The sequence below is a fragment of the Eleutherodactylus coqui genome, chromosome 3 (genome assembly GCF_035609145.1).
Source record: "Eleutherodactylus coqui strain aEleCoq1 chromosome 3, aEleCoq1.hap1, whole genome shotgun sequence".
In the NCBI taxonomy this organism is placed as follows: Eukaryota; Metazoa; Chordata; class Amphibia; order Anura; family Eleutherodactylidae; genus Eleutherodactylus; species Eleutherodactylus coqui.
The window spans coordinates 289,205,021-289,224,342 of record NC_089839.1 but is presented as its reverse complement, the minus strand read 5'-3'; the positions used below and the strand labels follow the sequence as shown (position 1 = coordinate 289,224,342).

At 44.1% G+C, this 19,322-nt stretch overlaps 2 protein-coding genes across 3 annotated transcripts in view; both read left to right on the top strand.

The window, feature by feature from the left end:
- Positions 1-14,148, top strand: part of LOC136621849 (uncharacterized) — a 30,918-nt gene extending 16,770 nt beyond the window's left edge. For both annotated transcript variants that reach the window (XM_066597639.1, XM_066597638.1), the window contains one exon: positions 13,676-14,148. In XM_066597639.1, the coding sequence (XP_066453736.1) occupies positions 13,676-14,072 (397 nt within the window). In that variant the 3' untranslated portion in view covers positions 14,073-14,148. The remainder of the gene's footprint in view (positions 1-13,675) is intronic.
- The window catches only part of LOC136621848 (methylcrotonoyl-CoA carboxylase beta chain, mitochondrial-like), a 73,052-nt gene that overhangs the window by 31,731 nt on the left and 21,999 nt on the right, over positions 1-19,322 (top strand). The window lies entirely within an intron of this gene.

The following is a 19,322-nucleotide window of genomic DNA, read 5'->3' as shown; positions in this document are numbered from 1 at the left end:
GCATTGCTCTCCCCTAACACAGCTGTGACAGTTGTGGCAGGGGATTCCCTCACCCCAGCGGGGCCACGAGGATAAAGGAATCCTCTGCCACAGCTGGGGCAAAAGTCCGTGATGCTTTCCCATTTCTTTCAATGGTGCCGGCACTGCTGCGGTCCCATTGAAAGCAGTGTGTTTGTAGCGATGATTTTCGGGGAAGGGCTTGAAATATAAGCCTTTCCCTGAAATTCATAGCAAGCCGTAAAAAAAAAAAAAAAAAAAGATTAACTCACCTAGGAAAGCTGTCAGTCTCTTCTCTTCAACCCCAGCAGTCTTTCAATGATGGCTGGGCACTGCCTCCTATTGGCCACCGCAACCAGGCCCAGAAGCCTTAGAAGGCCCCACTTGAATGAATGGAGCGGCACTGCGCATGCGTGACTGCCGCTCCATTCAATCTCCTCTTCACTGTAGGTGGTGCAGTAAGCTCACAGTGAGAAGCAGAGGGGGACACAGGACCCCCATTCTCAGGATCGGTGGAGGTCTCAGCACTTAAACGCCCACCAATGAGACTTTATCACTTATTCTATGGCTATGGGATAAGAGTCTATCTTGCAATAACTCCTTTAAGTATCAAATTTAAAAAAAACCTAAACATCACAGCAGAGTGCCAATTAAAGAGGATATGTCATGGGAGGAAAAGCAGCTGTGCTAGCTGCATAGCACTTCAACCGCGGCCTCACGTGTATTTTTTTCCATAATCCCCTCTTTTCACTCTAAAGGGCTCTTCTTAGGTCTGGCTCTTGGTATGCTGAATCTGTCAAGTGGGCCGTCCTAAACACTCACTGTTAACAGGTGATGTTGGACTTGATTGACCGTCGATGTCACCCATTGACAGTGAGCAGTGACAACTACCCACTTGACAGACTGACAGATCTGGGAGCCAGACCTAAGCAGTACCCATGTGGGCAGACGGAGATTAGCATGGAAAATCAATGGGAATAGAGTCAGCAGGGCTGCAGCTGCAGAGCCATATAGCCAGCACCGCTGGTTTAATCCAGTGACAGATCTTCTTTAAATATCTTAGCTTTTTTAAAAATGTAGCTCTTCCTTCTCCTCCAGCCTCTGTCTCTAGATTTCTGTACAGGGTATCATGGAGAGCACCTAGAAGGTGTTTGAGGAGACTTATAAGGCCATGTAAGCTCCTCTGAGAAATATGCAAATAGGGAAGAGGGAATAATACCTCTGTAGCGCCACCTAATAGTAAAAACCCCAAAACAGCTGTCTGTGTATGGATTCTGGCTTGGTTATCAATTTGTAGTCATTGTTATAAGGTTTGCATAAAGGGTCTGACATTGACTTGCAGGCTTGCATAAAGGGTCTGACATTGACTTGCAGGAATGCTGCCTTCCAGTAGGTGGCGCTGTAAAGGTATTGTTCCAACTTTCTTATTTGGATCACTGTACTAGCACTTCCAGAATGCTGTTGCACCCTTTTGTGTCTACTTGCTTCGGCATTACAGCCGCAGTATAATACACCTTCATACATTTGTTTGAGGTTGTTTCAGAGGTGTTGTTTATACTTGTTTTCTGAATTGTACATTTACGGGTGCAGCTGTAGTGTACAGAAGTTTATGTGTTAAACTTTCTGGATGTTTCTGAGTGATCTTTGTTGTCCTGTGCTTATGTGTATTGTCAACGTGTTCCATGTGAGTCAATATGATGTGTATTGCCTAGCTGCAGCACTGAATGGATTACTGTCTGGGTTATGTCTGGAAAAGTATCTCTTTGTATGTCATGTGACCTTATTTTATGTATGTGGTTGCAAGGTGCATGAGTGAGAGATTAGTTGTTGTTTGAGTCTGTCTTGACTGGTCCTATCCACCTGTCTGTCCTGAGAGCAGCTGGTCTGCACACAGACACCTGCAGAGCTTCTACCACTAACGTTTTTTTAAATGCTGCGATATCGTTTCGTTTTTTTCAATGGGGCTTTCTAATGTTAAAATCAAATCATACAAAAATCACAAAAGCACCAACTTGTGATTTTTATGTGTGCAATTTTTAAATTAGTAAGCCCCATTGTTAGGCAAATTCAACGGTTTCCTTCATATGCTGTTGAGCTCCGAATTAAAGGGGTACTGACCGGTCAGGAGGATGCAGACACACACAGAGACGATGCTATGTGCAAAAGCATTCTAAATTTATTGCGCTATGTGCTGAATTTTATAGTATTCTGTAAAGTGAGTGGCTTTATGCCAAATAGTTTCACAGTAGCAGGATAAACACCTGGATGTCGATAATACTTGTCACAGAAAGGGTTTAGAGTATCCCTTCTAAAACTTAGCTTTTATTAATGAAAATGTATATAAAAAGGATTTTTTTGTGAATCCTAAAACAGACACAGATACAGACAACCAAAATTAGTATAACGTGACCGGCGTTATCTCCCGAAAAAATGTAAGCCAAAGTCAGGTATCTGGGGAGACGTTTTTAGGTAAAAAAGAAAACTCCCTTAGCGGATAAGTGAATCCTGTTACCCAGTACCTAAAAGGTAGTTATTGGCTGGGGATACGTTTTTGGTAAGACACATCTTAAGATAAGATAACAAGGCAGGGAACTTGGTGGTTGGCCGTTTTTGGCCCAATTAATATTTCCAGCTGCATACTCAAGGTAACATCTTGCATATATCTAGGCGAAAGTTGAAAACCATACAAATATATATGTGTTTAACTAAGTATTATAACGTGCAAGCAAAAGAGAGACATCATGGAGTCTTTTTAGGCCTACACCCTTCACAAATCCCCCATTTGAAAAAGTTCATCATGAGAAGAGTCCATATTCGTGGTATTCTAGGGTTCTGCTCCACTTAGTTATTCCTTTTTTCATTTCTTCGGGCTGGATTCCTACCGTCCTGGCTCTTTACAAGTGACTGTTTCAACGATATCGCAGCGAGAGAGACTCCAAATACTTTGCTTGTCTCCCTATTCTACAGAACATCCAAAAATTACAGATATTCAGAAAAATGAATAAAAGAAAATAAGCACAAAGTAAAATAACAGATTACATTACTACTGCTTCTGTATATAGTGCAGCTAAGAGTTTAATCAAGACTCTTTCTGGCGTGCCGAAAACATCCCATACATAGAGACATTAACAAAGGTATACATTGGCACCAACAATATACAAATGACATGTAATATTCCCACAAAAAAAGACAGCCTGTAGGTAACTTGACATGCCTAAAGTGACTAGGACTTTTTACAGTGTTGTTACATGTCCTTAAGATAAAAAGACAGGAAACTTTGTGGTTGGACGTTTTTGGCCCAATTAATATGTCCAGCTGCATTCTCAAGGTGACATCTAGCATATATCTAGGTGAAAGTTGAAAAGCATACGAATATATATATATATATATGTAACTAAGTATTAGTTACACATGCAAGCAAAAGAGAGACATCATGGAGTCTTTTTAGGAATACAGACTTCACACCATTGAAAAAATGCTGCGATATCGCAGCGTAAAAAAAAAAAAAAAGTTAGTGGGTAGAGGCCATCAGTATGTATGTAGAGAATATGGAAGAGGTTGAAAGGATAGCGGGCGTATGTTGTGGACCCCCTTGTTCTTCCCTATATGGAGGATTAAGAAAGTAAGAAGCCGCAAGAAGTGTGAGTTCCCACTGTGCAGCGCTGTGTGCGTTTTTCTAATCCGTGAGTGTGTACCGGTAGAGAGTCGGTGAATGTTTGTGAGAAGGCGTCCAGGAACAGAGATCCACAGAAAACTTAGCATGCGTAAGTCCCTCTGTCTTCCCGTGTTTCCCTTCTGTTACCCCACGTGTTCTTCTGCACTAAGTGTATTGCCAGTGGATGTCAATTGTGCTGGACTGTATAGGATTTTATTCACGTTGTGCTCAAGTAAACGGCTCTACCAACCGTTCCTGGTTTTGCCTTTAACCTTCAACCCTGCGTGTGGGCTCTTTATTCCTTTATCAAGAATTCACCATGGAGGAAGGAACGGTGGCGTCAGAGGAGTAACTTGGAGCTCCCGGGCCCCGATGCAAAACTTGTAACGGGGCCCACAACTATAATGCTTTACTCCCAGTACTGGGTTCCCTATATGGTGAAGAGAGGCCTTATGGGCCCCTTAAGGCTGTGGGCCCGGGTGCAACCGCATCCCCTGCATCCTCTATAGGTACGCCCCTGGGTGGCGTCACACCTGACAAACGGACTAAGGTAAACTACTCATAGGTTAACCTATTTAATAGCCTGCTCTCCGCTCCTAGGACATGTCCCTAGTTACTCCCCGAGTGGGAGACAGTAGAGACACTGTGACAAGGCCTACATCTATACCCCGCTGGGGCCTACTCCTTGGACGCTGCACAGCCGCCTGCCTTTTGTACTTCCTACCCATTTTTTTAAAGCCTGATTTTAATTACAGCAGAGTGATAGTTGAATCCCCCCAGCTCTGTGTTTGGGAATGTATATTAAGTGGATAGGACACTTTTTTCATCTTGCATGACCCAAAGAGTATGGCTTGCTGAGAAGGGCGTAGTATAGCGCAGTATAGCCGCGTGCAAAGATCATGGCTATGCTGCATTAAAGATCGCGTGAACACGTTAATACCAGCTGCCTGAGTTAGCATATTCACATGATCGGAGGTGCGTGTTCTCCAGCTCCTATAGGAGTTTATGGAAAGACTTTAGTCACATGTCCTATCTTTGTTAGGGAATTATTCCATAGCAGGTAGAGACACAGCAGGACCATTGGTCTTCTACACATGAAACATTGTCCATTAACGCGATTTTTAGTGCAGTGTAGGTGCGCTTTCTTTGCGCACCTATGCTGCGCTAAAAGGGAAGGGGGGACTTGTTATTTGTATAGCACCAACTTATTCCACAGCACTTTCAGGCAATTTGTTTATTACCCCAAGCTGGGTAGTCATTTTACTGACCTTGAAAGTATGGAAGGCTGAGTCAACCTTGAACCGGCTACCTGAACCAGGCAGGTATTGAATCTGCAACCTTCAGGTTGCCCTTCACAGATATAGATATAAAACTAAATTACTTTTATTAGAAAATTATTAAAAACGTGGTCTAACGTGTAACACTCACACACATAGGACTGACACAAGAATTAAAGAAGTATAGGAAGTCGACCCTGGTAGGTTGGTCATACCAAGTGGCTCGTCACTTGTGGGGTTCAAGAAGAACTGCTATAATTAGGTATGCTCACTTGGGGTGTGGTGATTGCACCAGTACCAGAGTTTAGAAGTACCGCTAGTGCAGGTAGGTGGTAAGAAATTAACAAGATCTTAACCCAAACTCAATGAAGAGGAATGGGTGTCATATTTGGGATGACTATGCGGTACAATAGATCAAGGAAGAGTGCTTGATCAGGATACAATTAAATCGTAGAAGGCACTCAAATATATTCAAGAAAAAGGGTTCTCAAACAAAGTACTCAAAAAACGTGCTCAACGCGTTTCCCTGTCCTTGTGGGGGACAGTTCCTCAGGAGCGAAGGCGATGATCACCCTCAACTCGTGTTTTAGAGTCATAGTGTTATAGTTATTGTAGTTATACTCTAAGACGACAGTCACCAGGGTTAGATGGCTCTGGAAACCTAATCAAGTCCCTACTGGTTTAGCGGTGGGGCCCAATAGTGGGAAGCACCACCCCGCTTTCTCTTCTCTATAGTTTGGATTGCCTGCTTGGGTATTAGAATTCAAGCTGGACACATCCCAGGCCACCTAAGGGTACTGCACACTTACAGGTTACTCCTATAGTATCCGAGTAAACTGATAGGTGCTTGGTAGTAGCCCCCCGAAAATAATTTAAAGATGAATCTCGTAGGGCAAAGAGTTGTATGCCAGAGTCAGTAATCCCCTAGGTCCAATCAATATAAAGATCGCACTCCAGGTTAATTAGTGTTTCAACAATGACTGCCACCAGGGGAAAAATGCCCCATACAATACAAACACCAGAGTGCGAAGAGAGGGTTCACGGAGAAGCCCCCTTCAATGTCTATCCATAGATGGATTGGACCAAATAATGCAGAGATAGAGAGAGAAAGAAGTAGTGCCTGCAGCTCTGATGGTGAGCGGCCGGCAATGAAGCTCTGGAGCTATTGACAGGGGTTATAAAGGGTATCTGGCTCCTCCCTGGAGGGAGGGGTTTGACTATTTAGCCAATCGGAGGGAATGAAACATGTCATCCATTGTGGGAGGTCCCAGGTATTACCTATGTCGGTATCTGTCACCCAAAGAACTTAAAGAATCAAAGAGGCATAGGGGGTTATGGGTGGCTATTCCCATGTAGCTGGGAGTCCATCCGATCGCTGTTAGCGGCTACCAATCAGGCCCGGCACATCGGGGCCGCTTTCTTCCGCGTTCCACGCTGAAGCGCTTATCACACAGTGCGATGACATCACCGCGCAGCGTCTCTCCTGATTGGGCAGAGCGCTGAGGTCTGTAAAGCCTGTGTTGTCAGGTTGTGAGCAAGAGCTTAGGACTGCATTCTGCTGCCTTAACACTCTGCACCCCACGAGGCCCCTAATTGTGAATGAGGCCTTAGGTGCGTGAATTTAATATGTCTAACATTCTTTCATGTGAATGCTTCTATAGGAAACCATTTGTTCCTAAGGGCTTCTACCCACTAGCATTTTTTTTAATGCTGCGATATCGCATCGCACAAAAATCGCAAGCTTGTGCTTTTGCAATTTTTGTGCGATGCGATTTTAACATTGAAAAAAACAGAGCGATATTGCAGCGTTAAGAAAAATGCTAATGGTTAGAAGCCCTAAAGAAGCGCTCTCTGTGCCCGCCCATACTGAGCACAGATAGTGCTTGTCTGCATGAGGCCTTAATGTGCAACACTTTACAAGTATGTGTGTATATATATGCATGCCTCTTCGGGTCTATTTCATTATGCCTGAAGAAGAACCCTGAGAGGTTTTGAAAGCTCCCAATAACATCATGTATCTTTGTTAGTCATTAAAAGATATCATATCGACCGGTGGTCGATCCCGTTCCATACAATATAGACAGCTGATGGTCTCCCGCAACAGCCTTGATCATTGCTCTTACTAATCATTGCTGTTAACCCTTTGAATGCTGCTTTAAATGCTGCTGTCAATTTGGGGATGAGATCACGGGGTGCAGTTTAGTTACCATGGCAGCTGGAGGCCTTCTGAAGGCTCCCAGGGCTGCAATTGCAAATAGATTGATAGATTGTCGTATAATGTAACTCTATGGTGTTAAATTATACCACAGGAGAAATCATATAATCCTAGAATGGTAGAGATGGAAGGGACCTCCAGGGTCATCGGGTCCAACCCCCTGCTCAGTGCAGGATCACTAAATCATCCCAGACAGATATTTGTCCATTCTCTGAAGACATCCATTGAAGAAGAACTCACCACTTTCCGTGGCAATCTGTTCCACTCACTGATCCCCTCGGGCTTCTTTCACACAAGCACATATCGGCCGGCCGTTTTCACGGCCGGCCGATATACGCTACGTTAGGGGTGGCGAAAAACCTGGTGAAATCAAACGTTTATGCGCCTGTTCATATGGGTAGAGGCGGGGCAAATCAGCGCTTAGCTCCGCCCCTGCCCCGCCCACTCCCATTGCACAGACAGAGCGGGGAGGAAGATAGGTAAGCCTGCACGGGGAAGGGGAGGAGAATAGAGCCATGCTGCTAAACTCCCTCCCACCTATGGCCGCTGCCATGGGCTCCCATAGGAGCCCATGCAGTGGCCGACGTATTTCGACCCAAACATAGTTCCAGAACTATGTTTTGGGCCCGACATAAAAATGCCCGGCGCTATATTGGCTGGGCGTTTTTACGTCTCGCAAATACGCTCGTGTGAAAGAAGCCTCACTGTCAAAAAAAAATTTCTAATATCTAATCTGTGTCTCCTCCCTTTCAGTTTCATACCATTGCTTCTAGTCTTTCCTTCTACAGATGAGAATAGGGCTAATCCCTCTGCACTGTGACAGCCCTTCAGATATTTGTAGACAGCTATTAAGTCTCCTCTCAGCCTTTTATTTTGCAAGCTAAACATTCCCTGATCCTTTAACCGTTCCTCATAGGACACAATTTGCAGACCGCTCACCATCTTGGTAACTCTTCTCTGAACTGGCTCCAGTTTTCTTATGTCTTTTTCAACGCCTTAAGGACCAAGCTGTTTTGTACCTTAAGTACCAGACACCTTTTAGGGATTTTACCCATGTGGGGGTTTTACTGCCTTATTTTGTCTCCTTTAGCTACCACAATTATTTTTACTGCGTTTACTTCTTTTTCACTGCTTTAAGCCCAGGACTAGGCGCTGTATATTTACAGCGCCTGGTGCTTAATGGGTTAAAGTGGGGTGCCCAGAACTGGACACAGTATTCCAGATGAGGTCAGATTAAGGAAGAGTAGAGGGGAATAATTACCTCCCGTGATCTAGACTTTATGCTTCTCTTAATAAATTGAGTTTGCCTTTTTGGCCGCTGCATCACATTGCTGACTCATGTTCAGTCTATGATCTATTAGTATACCCAAATCTTTTTAAAATGCGCTGCTTCTTAGCCCAATTCCTCCCATTCTGTATGTGCTTTTTTTTTTTTCTCTTGCCCAGATGTAGGACTCTGCAATTCTGTTTGTTAAATACCATTCTGTTAGCCGCTGCCCACTGTTCAAGCTTTTCTAGATCTTTTTGAATCCTCTCTCTCTTCTCTAGTGATTCCTATCCCTCCAAGCTTCTTGTCATTGGCAAATTCAACCAGTTTCCCCTCAATTCCCTCCTTGAGATCATTTATAAAAGTGTTGAAAACTGGGCCCAACACTTGTGGTAACCCACTTTACACATTCTTCCTGTGTGTTTGCAGAATGCAAGTGTGGGGGGTTAATTCAGGTTTATGCCTTTAAATAGAGAATGATAAGTGTATTTCACAGAATACTTATGTGTTTATAATTTGCGTCTTCTTCTGCTACAGGTTTAAGCTTATACGTGTAAGGGCTGACGCTTTAAAAATAGACTACAGAGACTCCATTTTGCCTTTTTGCTTGTCTGCTTTAATACACATATATATCTGTATTAATTTCTACTTTCACCTAGAAATATGTTAGATCTCAGTCTGAATAATCCACCTGGAAATATTAATTGGAATATAACAAGGTTTCTGTCCTGTTCTTATCTTTAAACAACTCTAGTTGAAATGTACTAACAAGCTCAAAGGAATGTACCTCCCGATTAACACCCACCTGAGGAGGACATACTGATAAGAGGCTGAGATATTTTAAATCAATATATGTGCTTATTAATTTTAATTGTATCTGGCATAAAGCCACTCGCTTCGTAGAAATGTATAAAGATTGAATACATTGTACATTAAACAGGCATTTCTTTGGTTAGCACATACGGTGTGGTGTCTATTGATCTCCTCCGAGTATACTCGCATGTTCAACTGATTGGGAAGCAGACAGCATCAGCTGACGGGTCCCCTTGTGACCCCCCTAACAATACTTGGCGCTCCAACGAGGGACAGAAGTTAACTCCTTACCTGCAGCCGATACCTGACGATCCTGCCTGCCGACCAGCCGGACTAGAGGCCACGGGACCCCAGATCTACAAAACACCGGTGTAAGGTAAGCCCTTGACTTACCACTCCAGATCTGGGTTCCCCGAACTTCAAGTCACGTGTCGACAGACGGTTAGTTGCTGCATGTTTATAGGACACTTCTGCTTATTATTTACGGTGTTCTTAGTAACCGTGCTAGACGGAAGAACCCTTGTGTATATTGCCATGCTGTCTGCTGTGTGCTGTAGAAAGTATTGCTTTTTGCCGGACTCATAATGTTAGCTGTAATTTGTAATAAGATTACTAAAAGCCGCCCAGCAAGGCAAGCCGTGGTCCTTCCTCTATCCCCGTAAGTATAGTAGTAATATATTCGTAATATAGATTGCGAATATCCTGCCCGTTGCGGACGTGGCAGAAGGGACTGAAAAGTCCAAAAGTATTTCTGACAGTTGCAGACTCGCAGAAGATAATAAATATCCTGCCCGTTGCGGACGTGGCAGAAGGGACTGAAAAGTCCAAAAGTATTTCTGACAGTTGCGGACTTGCAGAAGAAGAAATATCCTGCCAATACTTGGCAGGAGGGCCCTCAAATATCCTGCCCCGTTGCGGACGTAGGCAGAAGGGACTTAAAAGTCCATAGTATCCTGCCAGTTGCGGACTCGGCAGTAGGGACAATAGTGGTAAATCGAGAAGTAAGTCCATAGCTAGAATGGGGTCTCAGACTTTCCTGACACCCATTGAGATAATAAGATTGGGGGAAGGGAAGGACATCTGTAGGCAAGCCTATAAAATATATAAACAGATAGGTTAAACGGCGGGAACCTTTAACTATGAGTTCTGGCAATAGTACGGGAGAAAGCAAGTTAGCCGTGGGGAGAGAATCTAGCAAGTTGTTGAGAAAAGCAGGTTAGAATTTTGGGAATCTTAGACCAACAAGTTTCGAAAAGATTCAGAGATAAGCAAAGGTTGGATAAAGTATGTTAGATAAATGAATTGAGGCACGTGTAGATACGGCAGTTATCAGAGAAAGGGAATCCTTTATAGTTTGTGTTCCTTTGGGACATAAAGCAAGTTCATGCAGAATCTGTGGATAATTATGTGTCAAATAACCAATATTGTTTGTCTTATTGTCATGTAATCTAATCTTTGTTATACGTCTTAGTCTTTTTTGTCCTTTTTTTTATGTGTTTAACTATTCCTCTGCCGTCTGGGTTTGATAGTCTGTGCAGAGAAATATACCTTTGTTGTTGCTAATGATTGGTGTTGTTTGAAGTCTGAATGTTCTGGCTGCTTTACAAAAATCTGTTTCATAAGAGAGGTAAAATTCAAAGTCATAGAAGAAAGACAGACGTTGAATATATTATGTGAATTATGTGGTTTTAAAAATAGAATATATATATAGGGATTTTAAGATATATATTTTTGCTTTTTATGTAAATGTCAGTTCCGTGATTGGTTGGACGTGTGCATGATTGCAAAATGTGTGTTCCTTTTTTCTTTTTTGGACAAACAGTTAAAGTTTGACTGATTCCAGGGGGAGGTAGGAGTGATTGAATGCATTTGTTTGCAAGATGAGGACAGTTGCATCATACGCGTTATGTCCTGTGTGAACTCTTACTAACATTTGAATGAGACTTGACCGCATGAACGAATGAGAATTAATGACCCGTGTTCAGACTGTAATGAATGTAAAATGTGTGATGTAGGCGCTGTGTGCTGATAATTTGGAAGCCTGTCAACAAGCCACAATTATACTGTTTCTGAGAGAATGTTCTGTAGAAGAAACGCGCAAACAGCCATACCTGTACTTACACCTGCTGCCAAACTCCGCACCTTTCTGGGCCTTGTTTTCATACTGCCGGCCATGGGTCCACTCTGTTTCCGCTCTTATACAACTACTCTATGACTGTCTTTCAATCATTCTTTACTCTCTCTCACCCCTGAAGCTCATTTCTCACCCTTTTACACTTTATCCTTTATTCTTTTCTGTACTGAATTTTCTGGCCAGGGGACGACAGTATTGACACAAAGGCACGGAGGACAACCACGGCCACCTGGATGCTACTCCATGAAGCTGTATCCAGTGGCTCGAGGAGCTCCCTCATGTGTTTGTGCGGTGGCAGCAGTACAGGCAATGGTTAACAAATCTTCGGAGTTGGTATTGAACCAACCCCCCCTAGTGGTCCTCACCCCCCCCCATGACATCCGGAGTATATACACGCAAGTGCAACCCAAGTATTTATTTCTGGCCCGTCAAATCCAGCTACAATGTGCTCTTGTCATTCTTCTCACTGTTGCTACTACCTTGAACTCGGTTACTCTTCCAATTAAGTACCCTAGTTCAAAGGGCGGGGGAGGGAAGATATAGGTGATCTAGGTATTGCAGGTCAGCTATTTTTAAATTTTTACAAATTTTTCTTTTTCCTTCTTGCAACAAGGTTATGATCTATTTGAAATAGAATACCAGCCTGATTGTCTAGCGGTAATCGGTGCAAGGGGTTTCAGAAGTGCCAATTCAGCTGGCAGAAACTGAACCGCTTGAGGTAATGTTTAAAGGGTCGCGATGCCTCACGCGCTTCCTTGTGCTGGAAGGTCCTGAAAGCATATTGGGAACTGACGTGATGGGACCCTTGGGATGTTGTATCAAACTTCACCCGTCCGGTGAGGCTCGTATACACCCCGGGTCTGAAAGTCACCCGACCTTCTGTCGGATGGCAGCAGACCAAGCGACACCTCTCCCTGTCCTCACTCTTACGCACGCAGAGGAACAAGCTCTTAGCCCCCTTGGTCCGTCAGTACCCCCTGGCACATGTCCAGGAAGATGCAATTGCAGACACTGTCTCTTCTTTATGTTAACTGAAAGCCCTTGTTAACAATGCATAGTTTTAGTTTTTTTGTTATAGATGGTACCAGGGGTGATTGACGACTCCACACTGGAGATGCAGTGGTCACACAACAAGATGTCCTAAAAGCAGAAGCTCTGCCTCCGCATGTTTCAGGACAAGAAGCGGAACTGAAGGCCCTCACTGAGGCGTGTAGAGTGGTAGAAGGTAAGACGGCAAACATTTACACTGACTCCCGGTATGCATTTGGCATAGCTCATGATTACGGCCCAACATTGAAGGCCAGACAGCTTGTTACCTCAGCAGGACAGCCAATTAAGAATGGTGCAGCGGTGCAGAGTCTCACGGAGGCCCTACTTACTTCTACCTGACAAAGTGGAAAGCTCACACCAATTCCTACACCAGAGAAACAAGAGGCAACGCCATCACAGACCACACAGCAAAGGCAGCGGCCCTCAAGCCATGGAAGAAAAGAAGAAAAGAAGAATTTAACAATAACTTTGGACTTTGACTAAACCTTGGACTTTGATATGAACTTGGACTTTGATAAAAAACCTTGGACTTTGATATGCTAAAGACTTTACAGTTACAAGCCAGCAAGAAAGAAAAAGACAAATGGACTAAATATGGGAGCAGCAGAAATAGGACGGCGTATGGCGAACAGTCAACAGCACTTGCCTACAGAGGTCCCTGTCCCCCATGATGGCCCAGCTGATGCACGGAAAGACACACCTATCAAAGCAGCAATGATGTCGACGCTTGAACGAGGACGGGTGGCTCCTGGGTTTTCTGTAGCTGCTGCATCATCATTTGTCCAATTTTGCATGATCTTTGTCGTAAGCAACAGGGCAGAAGTAAATTTGCCACATAACACTTGCCTAGACCACTCTACCCATTTCAGGGATTGCAAATTGACTACACTCAGCTCCCACTTGTTGGGAAGTATGAATACGTGCTTGTTGTTGATGTATTTTCAGGTCGGAGACCTACCCTGTTACCAAAGTAAATAAGCAGGTAATCGCACAGGAGCTCATGAATGAGGTAAACTGCAGATATGGGGCACTGGAAGTGATTGACTCAAACAAAGGTACACACTTCACACCTGCAGAGTTTAGGCAAAGTTAAAAGACTAAATGGTACACTTAAGTTAAAAGAAGTGTTGTTTGGCTCTATGCCAAGATTGGGGCTGTATCATCCACAGGCCCTACAGCAGGGCTATGACATAGTAGCCGGATATGTAAAGCACCTGTGTGACCAACTAATGGTAACCCAGAATCTAGTCTTTTTCTCCCATTCCAGGCCTAGACAACTTAGAGGGATCACACTCTCTGCAACCTGGAGACTGGGTGGTCGTAAAGAGGCTTGTCCGGAAATCTCTAGAGCCCAGACTCGAGGGGCCCTATCGAGTCCTGCTGATCACACCTACTTCAGTAAAGTTGAAGGAACTGTTGCTTGTCTTGAGACTAATGAGACTTTTCACGCCCTACTTTGCCCCCCCATGAGAAGGAAAACTAAGGACATTTTGTTTATTGATGGACTTTTTGGACTCCTCACTCCATGCTTTGCCCTTGTGAGAGGGTACAAGAGGACAATGCCCAGAACCACCTTGTTAGACACCACCAAATACTGCTTGCATGGACAACTGAAAACTCAGAAACCAGGGATAGCTGGTGGGGTAACACATTTAGTTCTTTGAACCCTGCCAATTGGTTCTCTGGTTTAGGAGGGTGGTTCACGGGAATATTACAAAGTATGCTTTAAGTAGTGATGATTTTGTTCGTCATATATATATATATATATATATATTGCTTTACAGTTAATCATGTCTTGTACCACACGTTGTAGTGAAAAAGGCTTTTGCTAAACTTCAACCCAGATGGACTTTGGGACCACCACATGACTCTAGGGAATCGGTTGTAGTACCAAGCATGATGGTGGACCCTATGTCCAAACGGGGGGATGTGGGGGGGTTAATTCAGGTTTATGCCTTTAAATAGAGAATGATAAGTGTATTTCACAGAATACTTATGTGTTTATAATTTGCGTCTTCTTCTGCTAAAGGTTTAAGCTTATACGTGTAAGGGCTGACGCTTTAAAAATAGACTACAGAGACTCCATTTTGCCTCTTTGCTTGTCTGCTTTAATACATATATATATATATATCTCTATTAATTTCAACTTTCACCTAGAAATATGTTAGATCTCAGTCTGAATAATCCACCTGGAAATATTAATTGGAATATAACAAGGTTTCTGTCCTGTTCTTATCTTTAAACAACTCTAGTTGAAATTTACTAACAAGCTCATAGGAATGTACCTCCCGATTAACACCCACCTGAGGAGGACATACTGATAAGAGGCTGAGATATTTTAAATCAATATATGTGCTTATTAATTTTAATTGTATCTGGCATAAAGCCACTCGCTTCGTAGAAATGTATAAAGATTGAATACATTGTACATTAAACAGGCATTTCTTTGGTTAGCACATACGGTGTGGTGTCCATTGATCTCCTCCGAGTATACTCGCATGTTCAACTGATTGGGAAGCAGACAGCATCAGCTGACGGGTCCCCTTGTGACCCCCCTAACACAAGAGAAGTCAGTTAGTCTGGGAACTCTGAGACACAACAGAGAGGCTGCCAGGTCGGTCTTTGTGTGAAGCATGGAGGAAGCCGAGCGATTGCCTGATGCCCAGCCTGGGCCTGTTCAACCCAGGAATACTCCGTACTACTGCTGAGTACTGAGAGAATAGAACTGCTTATTAGCAAGAAGAAAGCAAACGCGAGTGTTTTGCCGGTGGAGAAAGTGATTGCCGGGAGTGAAAGAACCTGCAGAGATAACTTGGCCTGTGGATTGTTCCAATACCCCGTGAGTTCCACCGAGATATAATTCTTGTATGCTGTGATTTCTGTAACTATTATTGACTTTCTTAAGAAGTTTAAGTAAATGGACAAGATCGATCGTTCCTGGTTTTGTTCCAAAATATACTTTTCTGGTGTTGGACTATTTTATTTGTCTACAAGATTCATTCCAGGAGAAGGAACAGTTGCATCACGAGTGACAACTGGACTTAAGGTAACCCCCGGTTACTACCCTGTGATATTCCCCAGTAGTAACGAGGTTAGGTCCTGAGGTACCCTTAGGGAGGAGATGGTAGAGCCTGTGACAAGGTTAACATCTATACCCTGCTGTCTCCTCGGCTGAGGGCCTGCTCCTCAGACGCTGCAATACAAGATGTGATACTGCGGGCATGGAGGCTCTAGTACTCTGTTGTACCGCCTCTAGCTTGGATACAAGATGTGATATGGTTGGGCATGGAGGCTCTAGTAATCTGTTGTACCGCGTCTAGCTTGGGTACAAGATGTAACATGGGCGGGCACTGGCATAACTATAGGGGATGCAGTTGCACCTGGGCTCAGGAGCTTTAGGGGGCCCATAAGACCTTTCTTCTCCATATAGGGAGCCCAGTACTATGAATAAAGCATTATAGTTGGGGGCCCCATTACAGGTTTTGCATTGGGGCCCAGGAGCTTCAAATTACGCCACTGTGGGCGGGCATGGAGGCTCTAGTACTCTGTTGTATCACCTCTAGCTTGGATACAAAATGTGATACACGTGGGCATCGAGACTGGGGCAAGTTGGAGTCACTTGCCTAAGGGATTGCTGTCTTTGTCTTTTAGCAGAAATGAACACCACATGCATAAAGTTTCCAGAGTTGTGAATTTCTTTAAACCCGTCTCCTGCCAGCATGTTTTCCATATCATAGCAAACAAGTCTATAGCATACAATGCTCAGAGTTCACAACCCACAGGGTCTCCGTCACCACCCCTCATCTGAAGAGTATAGAGGCATCCTCTGTCAGACTTGGGAAGAGCTCTGACTTGGTCTTTGCAGACCTCAGGCTCCTAGTTCCTGATGCAGCATCTTCACACCACCTCTCACACCGACTCTCAGTCAACTTTCCCCTATGAGTGTGGTAGGAACTCACAGACACAGAAGCCTGTAATGATGGGGCCACCTGTCTCTGTATGCTGGACAACAAAACAGTTGGAGTTGCTCGTGCTTGTCAGGTGATGATCCTCTCTACTGGTGGTCTGTCGAGGGCGTCCTGAGCCGGGTCATCTTGTGTGCCCTCACACATCCAATAGTCCCAACACCTACTAACAGTCTGCTCAGAACAGCCCCAGTGGCGGCAATTCAGCGTTACGACCGTCCAGCTTCTCACATTCCAATAATGCGCCCCGCTCAAACTGGCTGACATCTCTTTGATTGCATTAAAAGAGCCATGTATAGTAGGCAACAAGCGGAAAAAGAAGTACATTACACACAAAGAGCCAATGAAAGACTTTTTAAAGGCCAAAGGTGGAACCACTATTAGGGCCTCCAGTGACAAGACCATTCATCTAATCACACCCCAACTCTTATCATTTGTATATCTGCCTGAGATGTTACTGCATGCCGAGTTTTGCAAGAAAACAACCACTTCTTTTAGGGATGTGATTTTTTTTTTAGACAAAAAGCGTATTAAAACAATATATTTGGGTGATACTCCACTAAGATAAGCAGAAGTAGTAAGACTTAGGTTTTGTTATAGGGGGAAAGGCAATAGAGGTGACGATTTAGGCTGGCTTCAGATGGGCGGATTCTTATTGCCGCGTCTTCTCGGAGGATTCGCAGCAAAATACATGCATTGAAAGGCACGTGAAATCAATATTGCGCTCACGGATGCGAATTGTGTATTCCACGAGTGAAGGAAATAAGCGCACCATGCTGCATTTTTCTGTGGATTCTGCACAGATGCCTGTCCAACCCGCAGCCAATATGCAATTACATTGCGTATGGGCTACGGGTACCCGCATCATCGCTAAGCAACTCGTGGGAAATACAAACATTAAAAGAAAAAAACTATACTGCACATGACCAACGGCGAGACACTGCAGTCATCCGCTATACAGAAAAATCCAGGTACACAGGGTGACCGTTATCCGCTGTGGGCCTTCCATATGAAACCGATCTTAGGAACTTTTCACATGGGACGGAATTATATATGGATTTTGTCAATTAGTGCGAATTTTGTTGTGTTTTTATTAGTGGAATGCATTTATTTGTAAAATTAGATTACTTGCATGTTAGAAATCCGCAACAACAATTCCACATGACATCCTACATTCAGAAGAAAGCTGAAATAAACGAATGAAAGGTTTCTCCCTATCCCTGGGCAGGTGTGCCCCCCAGACTTCTGATGTCCTATGTGTGTGTCAGATGGGTGATGCCTGACACTGCTCCCTATGTCAGAACGGTGGCTGATTCTCTATTCCCCTGGTTTGAAGACACTTGGACTACCTATGGTATTCCATCTGTATGCATGTGAGCTCTGGGTGGGGCTCCTGTTATATGCTGTATGCATAACCTGGTATGTTGGTGTGAACAGTGACGTGTGTGATATGTCTGTGAAGATGGCCAGACATGTGCTTTATGTGCAGTCCTGTTCTGTGTACAGTGTGTGAACAGTGTCGTGTCCTGTGGGTTTAGTGCATCTCTCCAGGTCCCTATTTAGGGAAAACCAGGTCCTAGATTAAGACAGTGGGGCTGGCCTTATCAGGACGATTACCCTGCTTTTAGGCAAGGGTGCCCAACTTTCCCTGATTAGAATGAGAGAGGAGTCCTTCAATCATTGCCTAGAGAGGTGCAAGTGGTAAGTGCAAATGCTGTGAGTGTTTGCGGTTTTAAAAGGACACAATCCGGCGCCCGTTCGGAGACGTGGTGCTTTAGTGCGCTGAGCGAACGTAACATCTGGAGTCAGTCTGATTGGAGTGAAATCTATCTATATACTGGGGATCTCTCTACATTGAAAGGGGTAAAATCTGCTGTGACAATCCAGATCAGAAATTGACATCCTACGGATTTATAAGTCCCTGTCAATTTTCGTGTGGATTTTCCATCTACAAATCCGCATAAAAAATCTGCAGCTTCTCTGCCATGAGTGCAGCTGTCCTAGAGGAACAGGAGAAAAAATAAATAAGAAGAAGAAATACATCTTGTATCTTATACATGAATAACATGTGACATCTTTACCTTCTGTCTTGATATTCTTGTTTGTTGTTGAAAGGGGAAAACTCTACCCATTGACTTGTAGCACTTGTCTTCTACGCATGCAGGACCCTGATTACACGATCTGTCAGACTGTCTGCCATGTAGAGCCACAGTTTTGCATACTAACTGGATAAGCCATAAAAGTCTAATCAGCCGCGGCCGACGACCGGGACCCCAAAGACCGGACCAAATATTGAGAACTATCTGGATTCAGCATCTGGGATGTGAAATTCTAAATGCTGTGGAGAGCTATCAGTGCATCCTCCTAGTCCAGTGCATGATGGACATGACCTAGCCCACCAAACCCCATCGACTTGTGATGCAGTTCTGGTGTCTGGAGTTTTACTGGTAAGAATGTATTCTACTACTTTCCCCACAAACTATGATGGAATCTGCAACAGAGGTGCTAACACAGATGTTAATAGAGCCCTACATGAACGTCAGAATAGTCCTAATGTTGGCATCTAGAGTAGTTCCTTGTGGAGATGCTGCAGAGAATTCCTTCCTGCCACAGATGCCCCCTGAGTTCCTGCTACAAGGATGCCACCATATAATGCCACAGATGCCACAGAGTTCCTGCTACAAGGATGCCACCATATAATGCCACAGATGCCCCCTGAGTTCCTGCTACAAGGATGCCACCATATAATGTCACAGATGCCCCCCGAAATTCCTGCTATAAAGATGTCACCATATAATGCCACACATACCCTCTGAGTTCCTGCTACAAATGTAGTTGCCCAGAGTTAATGGGACCCCTCCATAAGTCTAAATGCATTTGTCTTGTGCCTACGTGTTGTCAGTGTTTTATATGTTGCATGAATATGGTTCGTATTGCACCTCTGCAGCA